The 21,956-nt window shown below is 40.5% G+C and overlaps 1 protein-coding gene across 14 annotated transcripts in view; it reads right to left on the bottom strand.

Annotated features, from left to right (window-relative positions):
* Positions 1–21,956, bottom strand: part of caska (calcium/calmodulin-dependent serine protein kinase a) — a 248,467-nt gene that overhangs the window by 156,882 nt on the left and 69,629 nt on the right. For all 14 annotated transcript variants that reach the window (XM_047371389.1, XM_047371388.1, XM_047371390.1 and 11 more), the window contains exons 2-3: positions 18,571–18,683; positions 2,787–2,892 (exon numbers count right to left, since the gene is read on the bottom strand). In XM_047371389.1, the coding sequence (XP_047227345.1) occupies positions 2,787–2,892; positions 18,571–18,683 (219 nt within the window). The remainder of the gene's footprint in view (positions 1–2,786; positions 2,893–18,570; positions 18,684–21,956) is intronic.

The following is a 21,956-nucleotide window of genomic DNA, read 5'->3' as shown; positions in this document are numbered from 1 at the left end:
CATCCCGGGAAGCATTTATTTGCTCATATCTTAACAATGCCCAAATGGTCCATGGACTTGTAGGATACAATTGGTATTTATTTAGTGCAACCTTCATTATTCCATCCACTTAGTGCAGCACACCAGTAACCCCCTGGCAGATAAACAGCCTCACAACATGATGCTGCCACCACCATGCTTCACATTTGGTACAATAAGTGTGAAAGCCTAAGCTCTACTCAACTAAACACAAGTCTTATTATTGTGGTCAGTATGATCTTCATCTGGTCTGACCTGAACAACCTCCAGCTGTAATTGTTCCCTAACCCCTAACTTGAACTCGCTGAAAATCGCACTTCCGAAAGACTTCACCACGTGTGTAAATCTACCATTCTCAGTCTCCATCAGTTCCTCTGACTTTCCCCATGTTCTGAGTATTAGGCAGTGTAACAGGTACTGTCAAACAAATCCTTTCTATGCTGGCAGAACAGAACCAGTTACCAAGCCTTAGCCTCGTCAAGATAGAAACATTCCAGAACCGTTTCTTTAATCTACAAACTGAGATCTATAGGAAGCTCACTATGAAGCTAACTCAAAATGATAGAAGGTTAGCATAAATACCCACGTGTTACAACCAAGGTATGCAGAATACCATCCCTTAATGCACAACACAGTAAAACCTGAAGCAGATGGGCTACAGCAGGAGAGAACCAAACTAATCCATGTCGGGTGAGAACAGGAAAATTTTTTCCAAGATGGCGCCATAGATAGCAGCCTTAGTGCTTCGCTCATTTGTACTTTCTATGTGTTTATGCTACTCTTTGCCACCTTTCTCTGGTCACTTATATTTATATTTAAAATGTTTGTAAAGTGAGAGTAAAGTGCAACCAAAGTCAAATTCCTTATACTAAATAAAGCTGATTCTGAAACCGAGGCTACAGTTCACTGACCAAAACTGGACGATGACCACGGCAAATGTGTCCTGGTCAAATCAATCTAGATTTCAGCTGCAACATTCAGACAGAAAAACTATTTAGTATAAACAACACTAAAGTATGGATCTATCCTGCCGTCTGTCAATGCTGCCACCCAGTGGTGGTAGTGTGATAGGGTGGGGGATTGTTTTTGAACACTTTAGCACCATCTGAGCATCATTTAAAGACTTGCCCTGCCTTAGTATTGTTTTTGACTGTGTCCATTGCTTTTTAATCACAGTCTGGCTAATTCCAGCAGGATAATGCAACACATCAAAAGCTAATCTCAAACAAAATTCCTGAACATGACAAAGGGATAATTGTACTCAGGTGTTCTCCACAGTCACCAGATCTCAATCCAATAGAGCACCTTTGGTATGTGATGGAACTGGGGATTCATTGACGTGTAGCCAACAAATCTGCAACTGTGTGAGCTTATCATGTCAATATGGACTGAAATCCTTCAATAATGTTTCTGACACTTTGTTAAATCTATCCCACAAGGAATCAAGGAGGTTCTAAACGGAAAAGGGGGTCAACCCAGAAATGTTCCTAATAAAATGGCCTGTGAGTGCACATCATGGAGTAATGAGAAGCAGAGAAGGAGATTCCTCTCTCTAAATCATGGAGCAATGAATACATGAACTGTGAGAGAAAATCAGTTAATCTTTAGATAAACTCAGTAAGTGCCAGTCTGATCTGATTTCATCTCAGAAATCATCAGTAAACACTCTGCAGAGAGATGAGGATTTCAGCACGCAGTCTCACAACTTCAAAACTAAACATCCCTTTGGAGCGTTTTTCCTGAAATATCCATTAATGAAACTATGTGAGCTCAGTTAAGACCAAGCTACATCCTGAGGTGATTCACTTCCTCTGTGCACATAAATGTGATCAATAAGCTGCTGGGAATGAAAACTGCTCACACAAACAGCTGATTGAAGTGATCATCCAGTCATTTAGTCTCTGCTAATAGCTGTGCTCATAATTTGTCTGCATTAATTCTTCTGCCAACTCCTGTGGAGCTGCTCTTTGTTTTCTGAGGCTCTGCAGCACTTTGACTTAGCTGTTAACAGCAGCACCAGTTTTCTCCACACTCAAGATTCCAGCCTGCTGATTAGTGAAGACTGGGACCTGGAACAGAGAAGAGGGCCCCCGCGAAGCTGTCTGCATTGGCTCACTTATCTGTTCTTCCCTCAAATGGCTGTGGAGCTCCAAGAACATCTGCTGTGTGTAGCAGCATGTGTGTGAAACACGGGCACAAAAAAAGCTCCAAAAGCATGAAAATCCCTTTAAATGTAGCTCACTTGCATTTCCTTCAAAGTCCCCTCTCTTAGCGTGTGATAGAGCGACGCGCGCGGGCCGAGCATTTGCCTGTTCAGCCAGAATTAGACGATAAAGGAATTAGTTCTGGAAGAGCAGGAAAGATGAAGATAAAGAGCGGGCCAGGAGGAGCTCCAGGGAAGGCTCGGCTTTTAGAAGAGCTAGAGGTAGCAGCGAGTATGAAATCTTAATCTTATCTTTTTTCCTTCGTATATACGTAGGGCCGCTCTGTCTCTCCTCATTTCTCTCACTGCAGCCCATCACCAGCTAACGAGCTTTCTTATATCAGTGCTGATTACATAAAACTGCTGCAGGACACACTTCTTCTCCATCTCCCTTTCCTTTTCTATCGCCTTGCTGTGTAGCCTCCTCTCTCAAAACCACCTCGTCCTCCCATTCCATTTAAAACACTGTGATATCCACCTCTTACGAAGCAGAGTTTTTTTTTCCCCTTCCCACTGATCCCCTCTATGCGTGTTGTTTTGATGTGACCTGGCAGCGAGGACTTACAATTCAAACACCATGTAGAGCATGCCATCTGAGCTGTAGGTCTCCAGCAGCTCCACGATGTGGGGGTGCTTCAGCATGTGGCAGATGCTGGCCTCTCTCTTCAGATCTGAGAACACACAGAAAATGACAAGAAATGTGGTGAGCAGAATGTATCTCTGACTTTGGGGAGAAAAAACCTGTATAATATCACAGATGAAAACAACTGTTGGCCTGGAAAAGGCGGCTTATGTTTACAGTGCTGTGAAAAAGTGTTTGTCCCTTTCAGATTTTTTCCAGTTTTACTTTTTTCTCACACCTAAATATTTCAAATCATCATAAAAACCCAGAACATCTAAAGCACAGCAGACCCTAACCTTTTGTTGAGGTCAGTGTTCGGTTCCATAAAGAGACTGGGTAAAATGGCGTCCGTGAGAGAGTTCAAAGGGCAAAACCACTGCTGAACAAAAAGAACATGGAGGCCTGTCTCACTTTTATCAAAAACATCTTGATTATCCTGGAGACCTCTGGGAAAATATTCTGTGGACTGATGTTTTTGGAAGACTTGTGTCAAGTTACATCTAACCTAAAACTAACATCCTTTCAGAACCAGACCATGATACTGGACAGACATAATGGTGGTAGTGTTAGGGTTTGGTGCTTCGTTGCTTTATCAAGACCTGGATGAATTGCCAAAATTAATGGAAATATGAATTTTGCTCTCTATCTACCAAATGAAGTTTTGGATTGGCCTAGCCAAAGTCTGGACTTAAATCTGATTTCGATACTGTAGTAAGAACTTCAACATTGAATTGAATTAAAACATTTCTGCAAAGAAGAGTAGGCCAAAGCTCCTCAGTGCTGCTGTTCAGGGTGGCACAACTAGTTACTAGGTTTAGGGAGCACTTACTTTTTCCCGGGTAGCCAGGTTGGTTTGGATAGCTTCTATTCTCTCAGTAAATGAAATTGTCATTTGAAAACTGCTTTTTTTTTTTTTTTTCGGGTTATCTCCGTCCAATATTAAAATTTGTTTGATCTGATACATTTAAGTGTGACCAAAAGCAAAGACAGAAAATAATGTCAGGGTGCCAACACTTTTCACACACTGGATGTGCTTTATATATTTTTAAAAATAGTAACATAGATGGAATTTTCTTGTTGGGCAGAAACAGGAGTGGTCGAAACTAAGAATGAATCTGTTCAAAACTGAAAATTAGGAAATGCAAAGAATAATAAAATCAGAGGCTCATTTAAATAAACAGGTACACAATAAAACCATTTGCCTAAATGTACTGAGGAACTGCTTAATCATGCCGTGTGAGTTTTCACCATAAAGTCTCGCCTCATTAAGCCCCAAAACAATTCAACAGCTGCTTGTTAACAACTGACTGCGGTGAGGTGTGGTTTAACTGAGATATTAAGAGCTTTAAAATGAATAGTTACAAATTATTTTCATTCTGTTATTAATCAAGCTGGCCAACAAGGGTGTGTTTTTATTCCCACTGCATAAAAAGAACAATGTGCTTGCTTGTAGAAATCTGTGGCCTTTGAATTGTAATGACAGAAGATCATTGTAATGAACAAGTGCAGCAATAAAAGTTCCCACACTGTGGGTGATGTTTGAACTTCTGCCTCCAACACATGGTGAAAACTTGAGCAAACAGCATTTCTGGTCAGACTCCAGTTGGTTTTGTTGCCCTCAACTCTGCTGTAGGTCCAAGTAGAACCAATACAGTATTTGGACAGCTCTGGTGAAACAACTGTGAAATACCTGGCTGCTCCATACATGACCTTTTTTAAGATTTTTTGTGGCACTAGTGGCCTTTATTTTTGCCATTTTTTGAAAGTAGGCAAACAGGAAGTGGGGTGGAGAGAGGATGAAGACATGTATGTAACATGAGGCCTAAGGTGCATGTTTCAAACTGACTTGAGAAGTCACTGTCAAAGAGATCACTTCTTTATCTACTAGAAATCCTTTGTACACACAAAAGTTATTTTTCACATGCCCAAACTTGTGCTTCTACGGCATTTTACACAGTGAAATAAACCTGACTTACAGCTTCAATAAAGGTTCTTTCTGAAGCTCATAATGTAAAAGAAGTGGGTGTAAACCTGGTGAGTCAGCGAACAGTTCTGGCCAAACGTTTAGCAGTGACATAAATATCATTTTGTTTAGACCATTGTTTTTTGCACATAATTTTATGACATACTGAAGAAACAAATGGAAATATTTTAGACGCTGTAAAGAGTTCTATTAGCAAACACATTACATGTAAACAGTTTAGCTTATTCTTTCTATAATTTCTGCAACACCACCTCACATGCTGGACATTACCTTCTGGACTAAATCCTGACTGATGTGGAGCCATTCTTGTTTTATCACAGCTTGTTGGCTTCAGCTTGCCCACCTGCTCTCTCAGAACTGACCACAATGACCTCAATGACCACAGCTAACCTCCCAGAACCTAAAGCCACTGTAGGTTCTGGGAGGTTAACTTCCAGATCTTAAGCTTCGTGTTCATTTTATTATAATTATATTCGAACCACTTTAGCAGTGTTGCCAGAGATCAAATATGCTGGAAATCACAATGATGATCATCAAATGGTTTCTGGATTTTTGGAAGAAGTTGCTCCCCGAGGACATTTTAATCCCACTCTTCATTCATGGCAGCGTTCTAAGACAGAAATGGGAGGAAGCCGACTCTCTTGGATAGTTCTTTAAAACAGATGCGCTCACATGCAGCTCTAGCCAACATTCAGCAAGCTCTGCACTGGTGGCAACACAACCCTGGAGGTCTTTGACATCCTGCAGGTTCTTCACTGCACTTGAAACCCTCACCTTGAAATTCTTGATCAGGCCCATCATCCTATCTATCATAGTGGGAAATATGAGATCTCTTCCCAACAAACTGGACGAATCATCTAGCTTCAGAGAGGCTACAGAGAGAGCAGCTTAATTATTCTGACTGAGATGTGGCTAACCGCGCTAGCGCCGGACATACATAAACATGGATGGTTTTCAATAACTAAGGGACGACAGAACCAAGCAGAGCGGTAAGAAGAGAGGAGGGTGTCTAGATGTGTTTGTGAATGATTGATGGTGCAACTCTGGGCATTTAACCATCAAACTGATGCTCTGCAGTATGCACACTGAGCTGCTAGTTGTTAGCATGAAGCTGTATTATCTAACGTGGGAGTTAACATGTTATTGCAATAACGGTGTATGCATCCCTGCTGCAGTATTTTCATTTCTTCTACTATAGTCAGTCTGTTGTTATTTATGCACCAATATATAAATATACATACTCAGTATACATACTCAGTTGCACTTTTATTTGAATCTGAGAATGCTGTTTTGAATAACTGCCCGTATATATTTTTTCTTATTCTGTAAATGTGGCTTTACTGTAAAAACTCTTGCTTTTTATATTTTTACCTTTGTGTGAACCCGCATGCTTAGACTTGCCTGTAACCATGCTGCTGGTACAGCTGAATTTCCCCATTGAGGGAAAATATTGGTTATTTCTGTTTTATTTTATTTTATTCTATTCTATTTAATTCTATTCTTTTCTTATTGCACCATGAACGCATTTAGTCACTCTACATGAAAATCTGAAAACATTGTGCATATTTTTAAACAAAACACATGATTTGTGTCATTGAAAAACATTTCATGTGATAGACCAACAAGGAGTAGTGCATAACTCTGAAGTGGAAAATTATCCAAGGATTTATCTTTCCAAAATAAAAAGCGTGTCATGCGTTTGTATTCAACCCATCTGAGCTAATAGATTGTAGAACAACCTTTTGGTGCAATTACAGCTACTAGACTTTTTTAATGCATCTATCCAGAGACCACATTCTTTGGCTGTTCTTTTCTGAAAAATAACTGAAGCTCAGTCAAAATTGGACGGAGAGCATATGTGAAAAACTTCCAAGTCATACCACAAATTCTCAAATAGGTTTAGGTCTGGACTTATTAGGTCTGGAATATACTTTGATCTAAACTGTTCTGTTGATGCTCTGCCTGTATGTTTAGTGTCATTGTCCTACTTGAACGTGAACCTGTGGCCCTGTCAGAAGTTTTATTTAGCTTTATCCATCTTCCCATCATCTCTGACCAGCTTCCCTCTGCTGGCTGAAGAAACATTATCCCACAGCGTGATGCTACCATCATCCAGCTTTCAGTATGGACATGGTGTTTTGAGGGTGATTTGCAGCATTGGTTTGTGTTTGGTCAGTCAAAAAACTCTACCACTTGAGCTGTGGATTTCTACAGCTCCTCCCGAGTCATGATAGGGCACTTGGCTGCTTCTCACATAAGTGTCCTCTTAATGCTTGGGAAATTGTTTTTTAACTTAACGTAACATCTCCACAGCTTTTACAGTCTGCTGTCTTCTTTGGTCTTTATGATGCTGTTTATGCACAGATGTTCTCCAGCAAACCTTGCCACAGAGCTGTTTAATATAAATTACAGCTCTCTATAGTTTAGGAAGCTATTATAGATGAAAAACGCACAGCTCAGCATGAGCCACACACTCCTAAAGACCCATGATGATGACTCATCTGCAGGAGGGTGTCTCATATGCAAAACAGGTCTCAACTCCCCTATTTGCTTTAAGTGTCTGTTTGCATGCATGCCATTATTTTAGATCCTCTTACTGCAGCCTGGCAAAGAGCATCTACCACTTTAATTGGCTCCTAATGAGGAGGAGGGTTAATGGAGAGGGTTAGTGGAGCTGAAAAGAACAATGTGGGCTGCTTGTTTAGGGGAATCACCAGGGAGAGACATGACAGACACACAGCGGAAAACTGAGCATATAAAGCTCAGATTCTCAGGAGAGCAAAAGCAGATGAAAAGCACAGTTTAACTTCAAAGAACAAAAGAAAAAACAAGGAAAGATATCCAGGTATTGTTCAATGGGAGCAAATTTGTGACGACACCCATGTGCAGAGGGACAAGAAAAAAAGCAGCTCAAACAAATCAATAAACTGTCACCTTTTCTGATGCGAAAGGAAAATTGCTCTGTCATGTAAAATGGGATGAAAAGAGTGCAGTCTGGAGGCGCGTTTGAGCGATTAGGTGAGGTTCCAGTAGAGCATGTGGAGCATCAACAAACGTACGGGAGGATTAGACTTTAAATCAAATCTGTCCACATGGATGCACCAAAAAGAAACAGTAAAAAAGTACAATTTTAATAATTTCTGACAACTGCATCAGAACCTACTCACTGCATATGTTTCCAAAATCATTCTGAGCTGAAGCCGATTTAAAAGGACTTTGCACTTAAAGCTGCTTTCAGTAAGAAGTGTTCACACAAAGACTGCATGCCTCAGACTTGATGGATAACACGTCAAAGGATTTGAAAGGAAAATACTGTTTTCATTTACTGATTAAAAGTTCTACAAAAGTAATAGTCGGTCTTTCGGGTATGCATTAAAGGGTTAATTTAGTTTTTGTGAAGAGAGGTTCTGGGAAGTTATTAAATGTAATAACTCCCTATAGTAGATGAGCTTGTTGAAAGTAAGAAGATCCTCAGAGTGGTGGAAAATGGCCCGCTTGCTATCTTCACATCATTTATTGTATAATCCATCCATCCATTGTTTATACCTGTTGGTCCATGAAGGGTCACGGGGGGCTGGGGCCTATCTGCAGTGGTCATTGGTAGAGAGGCGGGTACACCCTAGACAGGTTGCAAGTCCATTACAGGGCAACACAGAGACACACAGGACAAACAACCACACACTCATACTTGAGGGCAATTGAGAGAGACCAATTTACCCAACATGTTTTTGGACTGTGGGAGGAAATCAAAGCACCTGGAGAGAACCCACACATGCACGGAGAGAACATGCAAACTCCAGAAAGACCCCTGGCCAGGATTCGAATCTGGGATCTTCTTGCTGCAAGACAACAGTGCTACCAACTGCACCACCATGCAGCCCTGATTTGTAAAACTGGTTGTGTATAAATAAATTAAACCGAATTGCTCCAAGCAGGGGCATCCCACTAATGCTTTTCAAACCAGTTTTATTCGACTGTATTGACAATCCTAGAGCTACTTTAATAAAAAAAAATCTAAAAACAGCAGTTCAACATCAATTTATAAACAATGGGTTAGTGTTGTAATAACACAAGCTCCTAGTCTCTCATCTTCCTGTTAGTTGTTTTAAAATCACCGATCTTGTAGTAAAGGCTTGCCAACGCAGCGTAGAGCTGTGCTCATAATCACTGTTTCCAACTTGGTTCATAAAAGATGTTGTCTTTTAAAGCCCCTAGCTGAGGGTTAATAAATCCTGCTTCAAACCATGTGAGTGAAGTAGAGGGAAACTGGGCTTCTCTTGTTTCTTGAAGATGTTTCACCTCTCATCCAAAAGGCTTCTTGAGTTCTGAACATAGTTGGAAGTAACAGGTTTATAAGTTGTAGCCAGAACAATCACACTAATAGGGCCAATAAAGTCACTAACGTGGCAATTAGGACCCACAAGTCACTTGCCCTACCCTCTGTTCAGCTCAGTGTTTGTGTTGCTGCTTGACGGCCCAAACATGTCCCTAATGATGCCATGTGAGTTGTTTTGTCCCAAGGTGTGCATTGCTGAAAAATGGTGTCAGGAGATGAAATCTGGGGCCACCTACACTGTTTAGTGTTGGTTTTAATGTTCATAGATGGCTTCTTTTCCTGAAGACCCCTTTTGGACGAAAGGTTAAACGTATTCAACAAAAAGAGAAGAAGTTCAGTTTCCTTCTACTTAAGAATTTAGGATTGTCATGTGCTGGATGACTGAAAATATATTCCAGAATTAGCGCTGCTTGCAGTTGTAGCGCAGGCAATCAATAACTATCAATGGCAAGAAATGATAGGCTAAAAGGGAACAAAGAAAACAGACAATCAGTGATCATTACAATTAGAAAAGTGGTTGTGATTAATCTGCATTTTCCTCACGTGTTCCTGTTTTCCATGACAATACACAATATCCCCACAGCCCACCATGAGCTTTAGGACCTGTGTCATCAATTTATACATGAGTTTGACCCAAGTGGTCAAATTTATTTTTAGCACCTAGAACTTGAACACATTGCAACTAAAATATAATAGACCTCCAAATATTCCATCACAGTAATCCTTTGTGGTTGTGATGATGCACATTTTGACTCGTCCAGGATGTACTCTGCCTCTTACCCTCTGACCTCTGGGAATAGCCACCAGCCCTACACGACCCTGCAAAGATTACATGGGTAAAGAAAATGGATGGATGGACATATTTATAAACTAAACTGGTGCTACTATGACAACTGCTTGCAGGGACAAATGCAGTGATTTTTGGGGATAGATTGTCTCCCTGCACTGTGATCCTCTACAGAAATTCTGAATACAGCAGGGGAATGATCAAACCTCAACTAGAAGAGACGTTTTTATGGCTGAATGAAGCTGCCTCTCTGGCTGTCTAAAGCCAAACCGGTTCTTTACTTTGTCTGTATAGAACTTATACCCTTTATATCTAACCTAGAGATCCATTAAACCATGTACTGAAGAATAGTAATGAAATGTATCTGATAGGTCAACTAAGACACACAATAAGAAATGGTATCTATTGGCTACTGACAATCTAACAGATTTAAGGATTATTATGAGGTGAAGAAATGGACTTTAAGCCTATTTAAACTGAATATTCCTGTTGATATTCCCTGCAGATTTACCATATTGATGCCTACAGGTCCTTCTCAAAATATTAGCATATTGTGATAAAGTTCATTATTTTCCATAATGTCATGATGAAAATTTAACATTCATATATTTTAGATTCATTGCACACTAACTGAAATATTTCAGGTCTTTCATTGTCTTAATACGGATGATTTTGGCATACAGTTCATGAAAACCCAAAATTCCTATCTCACAAAATTAGCATATCATTAAAAGGGTCTCTAAACGAGCTATGAACCTAATCATCTGAATCAACGAGTTAACTCTAAACACCTGCAAAAGATTCCTGAGGCCTTTAAAACTCCCAGCCTGGTTCATCACTCCAAACCCCAATCATAGGTAAGACTGCCGACCTGACTGCTGTCCAGAAGGCCACTATTGACACCCTCAAGCAAGAGGGTAAGACACAGAAAGAAATTTCTGAACAAATAGGCTGTTCCCAGAGTGCTGTATCAAGACACCTCAGTGGGAAGTCTGTGGGAAGGAAAAAGTGTGGCAGAAAACGCTGCACAACGAGAAGAGGTGACCGGACCCTGAGGAAGATTGTGGAGAAGGGCCGATTCCAGACCTTGGGGGACCTGCGGAAGCAGTGGACTGAGTCTGGAGTAGAAACATCCAGAGCCACCGTGCACAGGCGTGTGCAGGAAATGGGCTACAGGTGCCACATTCCCCAGTCCTGGGCTACAGAGAAGCAGCACTGGACTGTTGCTCAGTGGTCCAAAGTACTTTTTTCGGATGAAAGCTAATTCTGCATGTCATTCGGAAATCAAGGTGCCAGAGTCTGGAGGAAGACTGGGGAGAAGGAAATGCCAAAATGCCAGAAGTCCAGTGTCAAGTACCCACAGTCAGTGATGGTCTGGGGTGCCGTGTCAGCTGCTGGTGTTGGTCCACTGTGTTTTATCAAGGGCAGGGTCAATGCAGCTAGCTATCAGGAGATTTTGGAGCACTTCATGCTTCCATCTGCTGAAAAGCTTTATGGAGATGAAGATTTCATTTTTCAGCACGACATGGCACCTGCTCACAGTGCCAAAACCACTGGTAAATGGTTTACTGACCATGGTATCACTGTGCTCAATTGGCCTGCCAACTCTCCTGACCTGAACCCCATAGAGAATCTGTGGGATATTGTGAAGAGAACGTTGAGAGACTCAAGACCCAACACTCTGGATGAGCTAAAGGCCGCTATCGAAGCATCCTGGGCCTCCATAAGACCTCAGCAGTGCCACAGGCTGATTGCCTCCATGCCACGCCGCATTGAAGCAGTCATTTCTGCAAAAGGATTCCAGACCAAGTATTGAGTGCATAACTGTACATGATTATTTGAAGGTTGACGTTTTTTGTATTAAAAACACTTTTCTTTTATCGGTCGGATGAAATATGCTAATTTTGTGAGATAGGAATTTTGGGTTTTCATGAGCTGTATGCCAAAATCATCCATATTAAGACAATAAAAGACTTGAAATATTTCAGTTAGTGTGCAATAAATCTAAAATATATGAATGTTAAATTTTCATCATTACATTATAGAAAATAATGAACTTTATCACAATATGCTAATTTTTTGAGAAGGACCTGTATATCAGGTGGAAAAAGTCTTCGCTTGTTTCTCCTCTATCTGGTTCAAACAATGATTGACAAACAGTGAGGGATTTGCTTTTTGTAGGAACATCGTAGCCTTCTGTCTTGCTGTCGTGCATCCATTCAGACTCTCAATCTTTTCATTTATTCATCACTGTTTGGGAGCTGCTGTGGGTTCTTCAAAAGGTTGGAGCCCAACATAGCAACAGAGATCATGTTTACAACCTGTCTGAATGAGAACAATCTTAATCAATTTATAAAATTAAAGTGCACTTAACTGTATTAACTGTCTGTCCAACTAACTCTGCTGTATAGTTGCACTACACAAGCTCAGTATCGATGTGTGCTAGCTTAGCATCCCACAGTCCCAGTGGGACATTTCCCTAGCTGCATCTGCTGAATGTGATTTATAGCCATGATAACTAATGGGGAGAAAGGTGGAGCTGAGTTGATATTTCTGCAAAGATGCAAGAGAGTACTTGGTAATCACACCCACACAACTACACACAGAGCTGCAGCAAAGACACTGTACAGTTTTACCATGTTTGTGCAATGACATTTAATTAAGCTCTGAGCTGAAGCTGTGAGCCTCGGCGCTAACATTAAACAAATCCTCTGAGGAAAGGCATGAGGCCTCCGCTGGCTCTGCTACGATGCTAATGCTGCTAAATTCTGCTTTTAGTGAGCTTGCTGCTATTATCAATCACTGTAACTCCAGCTGGAGATTCCAAATGATGCTTCATCAAACAAGAGGGAAATAACCAAGCCAGTGTCACCGAGAGACTGGGGACTGCCTGAGGAAAGCCACTTTCATTGCTATTTAAATGGGGCTAGTGTGTGTGTGTGTGTGTGTGTGTGTGTGTGTGTGTTGGAGCAATCGAAACCAGGACAAAGCCATTAATCATGGAGCTGAAGTGTAATCAACAGAGATATTGACAAAAACTGTGGGAAAAATTGGGAAGACATGGATACGACTGCAAATCTGCATGCCATCATGCCTAATCTAAGAGTGACAAAAGAATGTATAGATCTGTCTGTTCATTCATGGGAAAAACTAAGTGCACCCTTTGATTTCAACAGCTTATTAGTTGTTATATATAGTTATATGTTATAGATAGTTATATAGTTGTTTTCTGTTTAACTTCATCAGCTTCTCATATCAGAGTGGATAAATTATGTACATTTGTTTACGCACAGCTCTCTTAAGGTTCCACAACAGCATTTCAATCCAGTCTGGACTTTGACTGGGCCATTGCAACACATTGATTCTTTTTTTTTGTCATTGTGTGCAGATTTCCAGGTGTTGCTATTAATGACCCAGGACAAACCAAGTATGGGCCGCTGGGTAGATGGCCTCATATTTAACGGTAGAAAGTGGTGTACAGAGGAAGTCACATTCGGCTTCAAGACACCAAAGTTTCCAAGTTCTGAGACTGCAAGACAAACCCAAATCATCACTCTTCCACCACCATGCTTAACGGTTGGTATGATGCATTTGTGCTAATATGTCAGATCTGGTTTTCTCCAAACATGGTGCTGGGCATTACGGTCAAACATCTCTTCTTTAGTCTCATCTGTCCTGTTCAAGATGTCAAGTGGTCCATTGGATGCAACAAAGACGTGCTGCCAAAAGGGGTTCAACTCAGAGTTCAACTTCTAGTTGCTTAGTTTTTTTCTAATTGTTCTGTATGTTGTGGACTTTAACATGTAACTGAGGCATGTATAGTCTAAATAGAGCTTCTAGGTTTTTGTCAATTTCTCTGAGCATTGCATGGTTTGACTCTTAGCGAATTTGCTGAGACATCCATTTATGAATCGAACTCCTGCTCTGATAGTCAGACTGAAGCTGAAGTGCCTTTGATTAACAGTGTGTTGTGTGTTGACCTGAGGGTAGATTTAAACTGGGCATCTCATTAAAATAATTTCAGTTTAAAAAACTTAAAAGAATGGTATAATGGGAAATGTATTGAAATTATAACTTCTTAAAAACTCAGTATGACCTAGACACCAGTTACCAGCCAAGCCTAGATTTAAAAGAGGGTGTACTTTCTTTGTCCTGTTACTACAGGACCTGAAAAGACTCCACAGAAGACAAAGGATAAGTCTAAATGACAGTCAAATTTTTATATTGAAATTGGCTGAAAACAGAGAGCTCCACAGGGAATTGGACACTGTAATCCTGTTGCAAAGTGTGTTAAACCTTTTTTTCGTTTAGATGCTATAAAAAAGGCACAATATGTTTCCTTATTTAAAATGAGTAACCAAGACAAAGCTGGAGGCGACGAAATGTAGACGTCTTGTTGTTTCTGCTGGCACACAACCCCCAGCCCACCATCCCACCTCCACTGGGGAGCTGATGTCATAACTCTGCATAAGCTCCATTTACCACCAAAGCACCAAGCTGTTGAGATCAGGGCTGTTTTAGGGGACAAATGAGGAAAGAAAAAAGGTAGTCAGCAAGAAAGCTTCTTTCTCATATAAAAAACAAAACAAAAAAAAGACAAAAGAACTGAAAAAAGTGAGAGCGAGTGATGACCAGATGTGATTCTTGTTCTTGCAGCTGGAAGTCAGAGCCTGCAGGGGAAGGAGGCCAAGCTATCACAGCTGTTACTGTGGGACAGTTAGTGTTAATGGATGTACGACACCTGACAGGGATTCTGCAGACAGACCACAAAAAGACCTGGAGAAGCGTTGATGCTTTATTAAGAAATATAAGAAATACAAATAAGATAAAGACAGTAAGAGGAGACAGAAAATGTATGAAGGACTGCGGAAAAAGACAGAAAAAGAGGAGAGAGCCCAGAGATCAGAAAGGCCTGGGAAAAGTCAGTGGCTGACGGCGCAAGATGAATTTGGCTCATTGTCCAGCTTGGTTCTTATGGTCATTCCCTCAGAGAGCTTTTTCATGGACTCTTGAACAATTTACAGAATTCACCCAATACAGTTAAGTCCAAACTTATTGATAACCCTGGCATGATTATATAATAATTATTTTTCTTTGAACTACAGCCGATCAAATGCATTCAACACTCATTAAAAGACTGTGAAATAGCCCTTTAGAGTTGACAAGATGTTCTGAGGCAGATGCTAACAGTTAGCCAGTCATGAAATGCTAACAGAGCTTATTGGCGCCACCTGTAGATTTTCTCTGGGGTTGAGATCAGGGTTTTGTGATGGCCACTCTAAAGCTTTAACTTGCTGAGTGATGTTCTGAGATGTTGCTTCTAAATTTCTAAATAATAATAATCTTTCTTCATGATACCACCTAGTTGTGTGAAGTGCACCTTTTCCTCCTGCAGTGAAACACTCACACAACATGATGCTGCCACCGCCATGCTTCACAGCTGGGATGTGGTTTACAGGCTTGCAGGCTTCCCCCTTTTCCTCCAAATGTAACTATGGTCTTTATGTCCAAACACACAGTTTCAGCTTCATCAGACCCCAGGACACGTCTTTGTCCTGAAATGCATTTGCAAACTGTAATCTGTCTTTTTAATGCTGCTGCTGGAGAAATGGTGTCTTCCTTTCTGAGTGGCCTTTCAGCCCATGTCATCTAATTTCACAGTGCATAATGATGCTCTCTCACCAGTCATCATAACAAGGACTTTTTCTTTTGTTCCGTGCTGATTTGCACATTTGACAACAAAACTTGTTCATCTCTGGGAAAGAAAACTTCTGTCCTTTTCTGAACTTCATGAGAGCTGGACATTCTCATGCTGTTGATATTTGCATAACAGATGAACATGGCACCTTCTGGCTTGAACCACACTGGTGGAGCTCCATAATTTTGTTCTGCTTGTTTGGTTCAGACCAAAAACATGCGGTTTGTTTTCATTCAGCAACATAAAGCTGATCAGGCATGATTTCTGTACAACGTACACCTTTGCTACCGGCTACGGTGGCTTGTTAAGTGCAAAGAGACATATGTTTCCTGTAGTTGGGTCAGATCGGGGCTTGTTTGTATTCACACCATAAGCGAACCGCACCAGAGTCTGTTTGAAAGCAGACCGAGACCTCCTGAAAAAGTGGGTCTCGGTGTAGTTGTTTGGTCCGGAGGGGGAAAGGGGAGGAAAATTAACTCTGGTCTGTTTAAAGAGGACCAAAAGTGGCAGGTATAAATACACCCTGAGTGTATGTAAACTGCTGAAATTTAAGAAAAATCATAAAAATGTATCTGAAAAAGATTTTCTCCCATTTTATTCCAGTATTTATAAAATACAGTTACGTTTGGTAAACCTAACTGACAGGAAAAATGTAGAGTTTTATTTAAATGCGTATGTGTTTATGTGAATATCTGGTTTTATCTGTACCCTGAACCATTTTATCAGTCACCGTGTCTGAATATGTATGGTAATAAATTCAAGAATTTGCTGAAATCTCACTTCATACATTAAACAGATCTGTTTTTGTACTTTTTTTTGCAAACATCGAAGACATCCAAAGTTGCACCCGGTGTAAAACACCCTCAAAAAACAAATATTTGCACCTGTAAATTTGTATCTAACTAATCGCTTTTCATCCGTGACACTTTCACTGTGCCTTAACGATGGAAAATCGCCTATATGTTGATGATTACGGTGGATTATTTTCGTTAGAAATCCATGGTTCCAGATCCCTTGTTGTGATTAGTCATCTGATGCCAAACTTTTACTGTTAAACCTGTAAGCAGATATATCCCGAATCAGAATCAGAATCAGAAAAGCTTTATTGCCAAGTACGTTTTTGGACATACAAGGAATTTGTTTTGGCGTGGGCTGGAACTCCAATTAGTTGAGAGTTGAAAACCAGCATCGCAACACAATGAGTTTTATTTTAGGCAAACCAGGTATCCTGAAGACACCCTAAAATTAATAAAGCCACTAAAATGACCAAGAGCATCCCCCTGATCTGTGAAACAAGGTTTTATCTGATCGGAAGCAGAGTAAAGTCAGTTTTAGTTTGAGACACTTATTTTAAACTAAAAGTCCTGAACTGACTGAGGTGTGTCTTTTTGTGTCCAGACTGAAGAGCAGACCTTTCTTTTTCCTCCCTTGAAGCGGTAAAATGAGAGAAAGAAACGGTTTGGTCTCAGAACATCAGCTAAATCTCACCGTGAGGTTGAACAAATGATAAGTTCACATAAAGTAAAGCGCATCATCATCATCGTCTCTCTCACTGTAACAATCTGTATAAGTTTCAGCGGTTTTCAGCAGGTTTCTACAAAGGCCTCAATACTAACAGAAATAAACTGTAACATTCGTTTGCTGGTGACATTCAAAGGAGCATTTCAATATTTTGGACCACAGGCTGTTTCTGAGAGAGAAAAACACTGATGTTTCTAACTGCAATGAAAAGTTATGGAAAGAGAAACAAGACAGGAAAAAATATGTAACATGACAAATAATAAGAGAGTGAACATAATTGAGTAGCATCTTTTTTAGTTCTGTTTAGAGCACATTACAACCTACTGCTCAGGAACTAGAGCTGTTTAATATGGACTTTTTTGTAAACTGCTTCTCAGCAGACTGGCCACGGTTTCTTTGGCTCTCTATATTCCTCTCTTCATAGTGTCAAGCTTATCACTCCTTCCTCCATCTTGCAAATATCTGTAATTCAATCTCTCCTCTCCTTTTGTTCCCCCATCCCTCCCTCCATCACTCTCCCAGCCCGTGGGAGATGTCGGATAAGGCCTCTGCATGTTTTGTCTAGACGATACTCAGCAGTCTTTTCAGGATTACCGATGCGCAACAATTCTATAATAAACTGAAAAATAAAAAGCTCACAGAGGGAGGGAGTGTTCTTGCTTTTTTAATACCTTATATATATACACCATGGTTTGAAAAACTACAGCTTACATTAATGTCGTTTAATAAAGCTTACCAACATACAACATGGTGCATACAGTAGAAGTGGCAACTACTAGTTAGAGTTGATCAAAACCATTACTGGCAATAGAAACTGTATAGGGGCAGAGTTGTTCTTCATGGGCAGTTGCTGTAAAGCTGTGAAAGGCATTACTTGGCAATTAAACACCTCAGTGGACCAGTCCAAACAATACTCAACCAGACTGAACTGGGGAAGTCCAAGTGTGAAAGGTAGCAACTGAGTGAATGAAGAGTAGGCCAGTGTGTGGAAAAGCAAGTGTGTTTAAGTGTAGACTAAACTATAGAGAACTATGGTGATCCCTCATTAAGCTGAAGGAAAATAATCTTCTCGGAGTGACATGTTCAGAATCTACCTCTGGATTAAAATAGCCTCAATGATATCAGCATGATTTTTGTCTGCGTCATCAGAAAGAGCTTGTTGTTACAGCGTCGCATTTTGAGGTATGCTAATTAACTTTGCATAAGTATAAAGATAAATGTGTGAATGGCTATCACACATTTTCACACCTCTTCTTTTTCTTTGTGCATTAGCACAGTGTGCATGGAGCTCACACACCAGCTTCTTCTACCTGACACAGCAGAGAGAAGGAAAGACATGAAGCATGTACAGATGTATTCATCAGCAGCTCAAAGCAGCAGCGATAACAGTGAGGGTCCCACCTTCTGTGCTGAGACCAGGACTGGAGGTGAACTGGGCCACATCCACGATTTTGACCGCAAACTGTTGGCCCGTGTCCCTGTTGATGCATCTCCTCACCACGCTGAAGGGACCCCTGTGCAACACAGCCAGAAAGAAAGAACATTTAACACACCTTTTGCATATGGAAACATCTGACTTCAAACACACACACACACACACACACACACACACACACGTGTTTTACTATCTTTATGAGAACTTCTTAGTTTTACTTCCATTGACTTCCATTCATTTTCCTTGATTTTTAGTGCCTAACCCTGACCCTAAAACTCACCCTATCCATAACTAAATTCATTCCCTAGTCCTAGGACACTGTCCCAAGAACGGAATTTGGAAAAGTGAGGACCAGGAAAACGTCCTCACTGCGATAAAATACGAAAAATGGTTCTCACTCAGCAACAAGTACAAGAACACATACACACACACACGAGCACCAGGAGCATAACCTGCAAGTCAGCATTTTATTATTTATGTTGTGGCACTAATGGCCTTTACTTTGTAAGTTGACTGACAGGAAATGGGGTGAAGGGAGAGAGAGGGGTAGCCATGCAGCAAAGCTCAATGGACCGGGACCCGAGGACTGTCGCCTCCGTACGTGGGTCGCAAACTTTAGCCCTGCGCCACCGCAAGAGCCGCAAGTCAGCATTTCTGAACACCACAAGGGAACCTATTATCCACCCAGGTATAAAGTACTGAGGTCAGAAGTTTACCAGATACCAACTTAAAATAAAATATGGCTAAATGAGGCAGCCATGTTGTTTTTTAAAGCGATAGGAGCGGTAATAACCTGGTAATAAGGGCGTGTATCTCATTAAATCTGTCACACACATAGTGTTGTACAACCTCTAGTGAACATTTTGCTACACTAGAGGAGAAACATCTTATCAGTGTACACTGCTAACCGTTATTAGTCTGGTCACTGACAAGCAAAATTAATAAATCCCACTGGGCTTACCTCGGGAACATTTTAAAATGGATGTGATGTAATTCCCAAAACAAATACTGTACTTCCAAGGCACACAAAATGACCTGTAAGACCCCTAGACATCCATTATTAATACGGATGTAACAGTTATTCAAGCTAACGAGCAATGCATGCTGGGTCCACAAGAAAGTAATGAGATGAGATTTTGGCAACATGTTCAGGAACTCCAAGTTCAAATCAGTGTTGAGTTCATTGAATTTGGTTTTTTATCTTTGTCTGAATCTAAGGTGGTATTAATAAAATTAAAATAAAAAATGCTCCCCATTTTACAAAGGGAAGAAAGATTTCATAAATGAATCTCAAACTGTTTTAAAGAATCCTTTGTGTAGTTTACATTTATTCAGCTCAGACAGCTTAAAATTATGAACTAGGGGTGATCGAAAGCCATCCAGACTCAATAAAATCTAGGAATTAGCCCTTTAGAGAAATATCAAGAAGCTACCAACATTAGCATCGATAGCAGCTACCGGTTTGCCAGGCGTGTTATTTTAATAGTGCTTAAAAATCATTCGTATCTTGTCCGTCTCTCTGTCAGTGACAGAAGCTTCTTCAATGATTTTGTAACTGAGCGTTATCTGCCAACGTAATCCTTATCAGTCAATACAACAGGGCAACTCGAGAACTACTTCCTTTTTTACTTCAAAATAAGAGTCTTAAATCATAAACACAACAGAGTTCCTCTATGAAAGGACTTTTCCTTGACAAGCAATACAGTGGAGTTTTCAGTAGTGAGCTCCCATACCTGGTTACACCATCAGTCATTAATGTAAAAGTAATGTGCATTAAACACAAGCAGACATCATGACTCAGACTTATTTTATCTTAAACCTATTGACTGTCTGCTAGAAATGCGCAATATATCGAATCGCAACTGTCATCTCAATTTCCATGTGTAATTTGAGTTAAAGACTCTACTCAGTGGCTGTGGTTTATAATTATCAAGTCAGCAGGTTGGTGTGAAAGTGCAAACTGCAGGAAGGCATCCCTTTTATAAATCTAGTGATGCAAAGGCCCTCACAACACCAGAGTAATAGGCTTTAACTGACCCTCACACTCTGTCTGAATAATGTGTGGAGATCTAAGTGTGTCAGCAAGTCAACATGTCAGTGTGTGTGGATTTAAAGATAAATGAAGCAGCTGATCTTACCTAAGAATAGACAAGCAGTCTATCTCAGACAGCAGCGTGTTCTTAATCCCTTCCAGGTACTTTCTATAGTTGTTTACTCTGGGAATTTATCCCACAATGCACTGGCTGAAAGGCAAGGAAGCGGCCAGATTGCGATGGCACATACAAATGTGATGTCTTACATGACAGCCTAGCAGGTGGGAAAGCCTTCCTGCTGAGCTGCCATTAACTTTCTGGATGACATACAGCAGATAATCATTTTTAATAGTGGAGATTATTAAGTCATGAAGCGATCGTAAAGTGCCTGTATGTTCCTAATATAGGATGGCCAACGCATTATGTTAGATTTTTACAGCATCATTAGAACAAGGTTTAAGGTCTTTGGGATTGATGAGCTGTAGCAGAAGGCATTATGCTGATGTTCCATCAAGCAGTCAATTAACTTTAACTCTCAACATAGACCTTCAGAGTTCATCTCCAGACTCTGCTGCTGATTGGGGCAGCACTTTCAGATTCATCTTCGAGATTACTTAAGACGCTACCTGTAGCTGCCAGTTCTACAAGCGCTAAATAACCAGTAACCTGTGTTCTATGTGGATAAAACTAGTAACCAGCCACTCAAACATTTTACCAGCCAATATTTTTCTTTGTGTTCAACATTTGCCTTGGTTATGATAATTTCTCAATACTAAATGCATTACTTACTTGCAAAGCCATTTATAATCGCTGAAAGGTGTTCCTTTCTTACTGATGGCAAGGACACTTCGAAACAGTACATTCAGCTTTAATGCAGGACTATTGTCAGGCTGTACAGTGCCTTATAGCAGCAGTTTTCTCCTTGTGGCATTTTGAAGATTTGTGGTCCTTGATATACATAGCTCAAAAAAATAAAGGGAACACTCAAGTAACACATCCTAGATCTGAATGAATGAAATATTCCCATGGAACACTTTGTTCTGTACAAAGTTGAATGTGCTGATAAAAAAATCACACAAAAATCATCAATAGAAATCAAATTTATTAACCAATGGAGACCTGGATTTGGAGTCACACACAAAATTAAAGTGGAAACACACTACAGGCTGATCCAACTTTGATGTAATGTCCTTAAAACAAGTCAAAATGGGGCTCAGTATTGTGTGTGACCTCCATGTGTCTGTATGACCTCCCTACAACACCTGGAGATGCTCCTGATGAGACGGTGGATGGTCTCCTCAGGGATCTCCTCCCAGACC

The sequence above is a fragment of the Girardinichthys multiradiatus genome, chromosome 7 (assembly GCF_021462225.1).
Source record: "Girardinichthys multiradiatus isolate DD_20200921_A chromosome 7, DD_fGirMul_XY1, whole genome shotgun sequence".
NCBI lineage: Eukaryota > Metazoa > Chordata > Actinopteri > Cyprinodontiformes > Goodeidae > Girardinichthys > Girardinichthys multiradiatus.
Note: the sequence above shows the minus strand (reverse complement) of the source record. Positions and strands in the feature narration are given on the sequence as shown.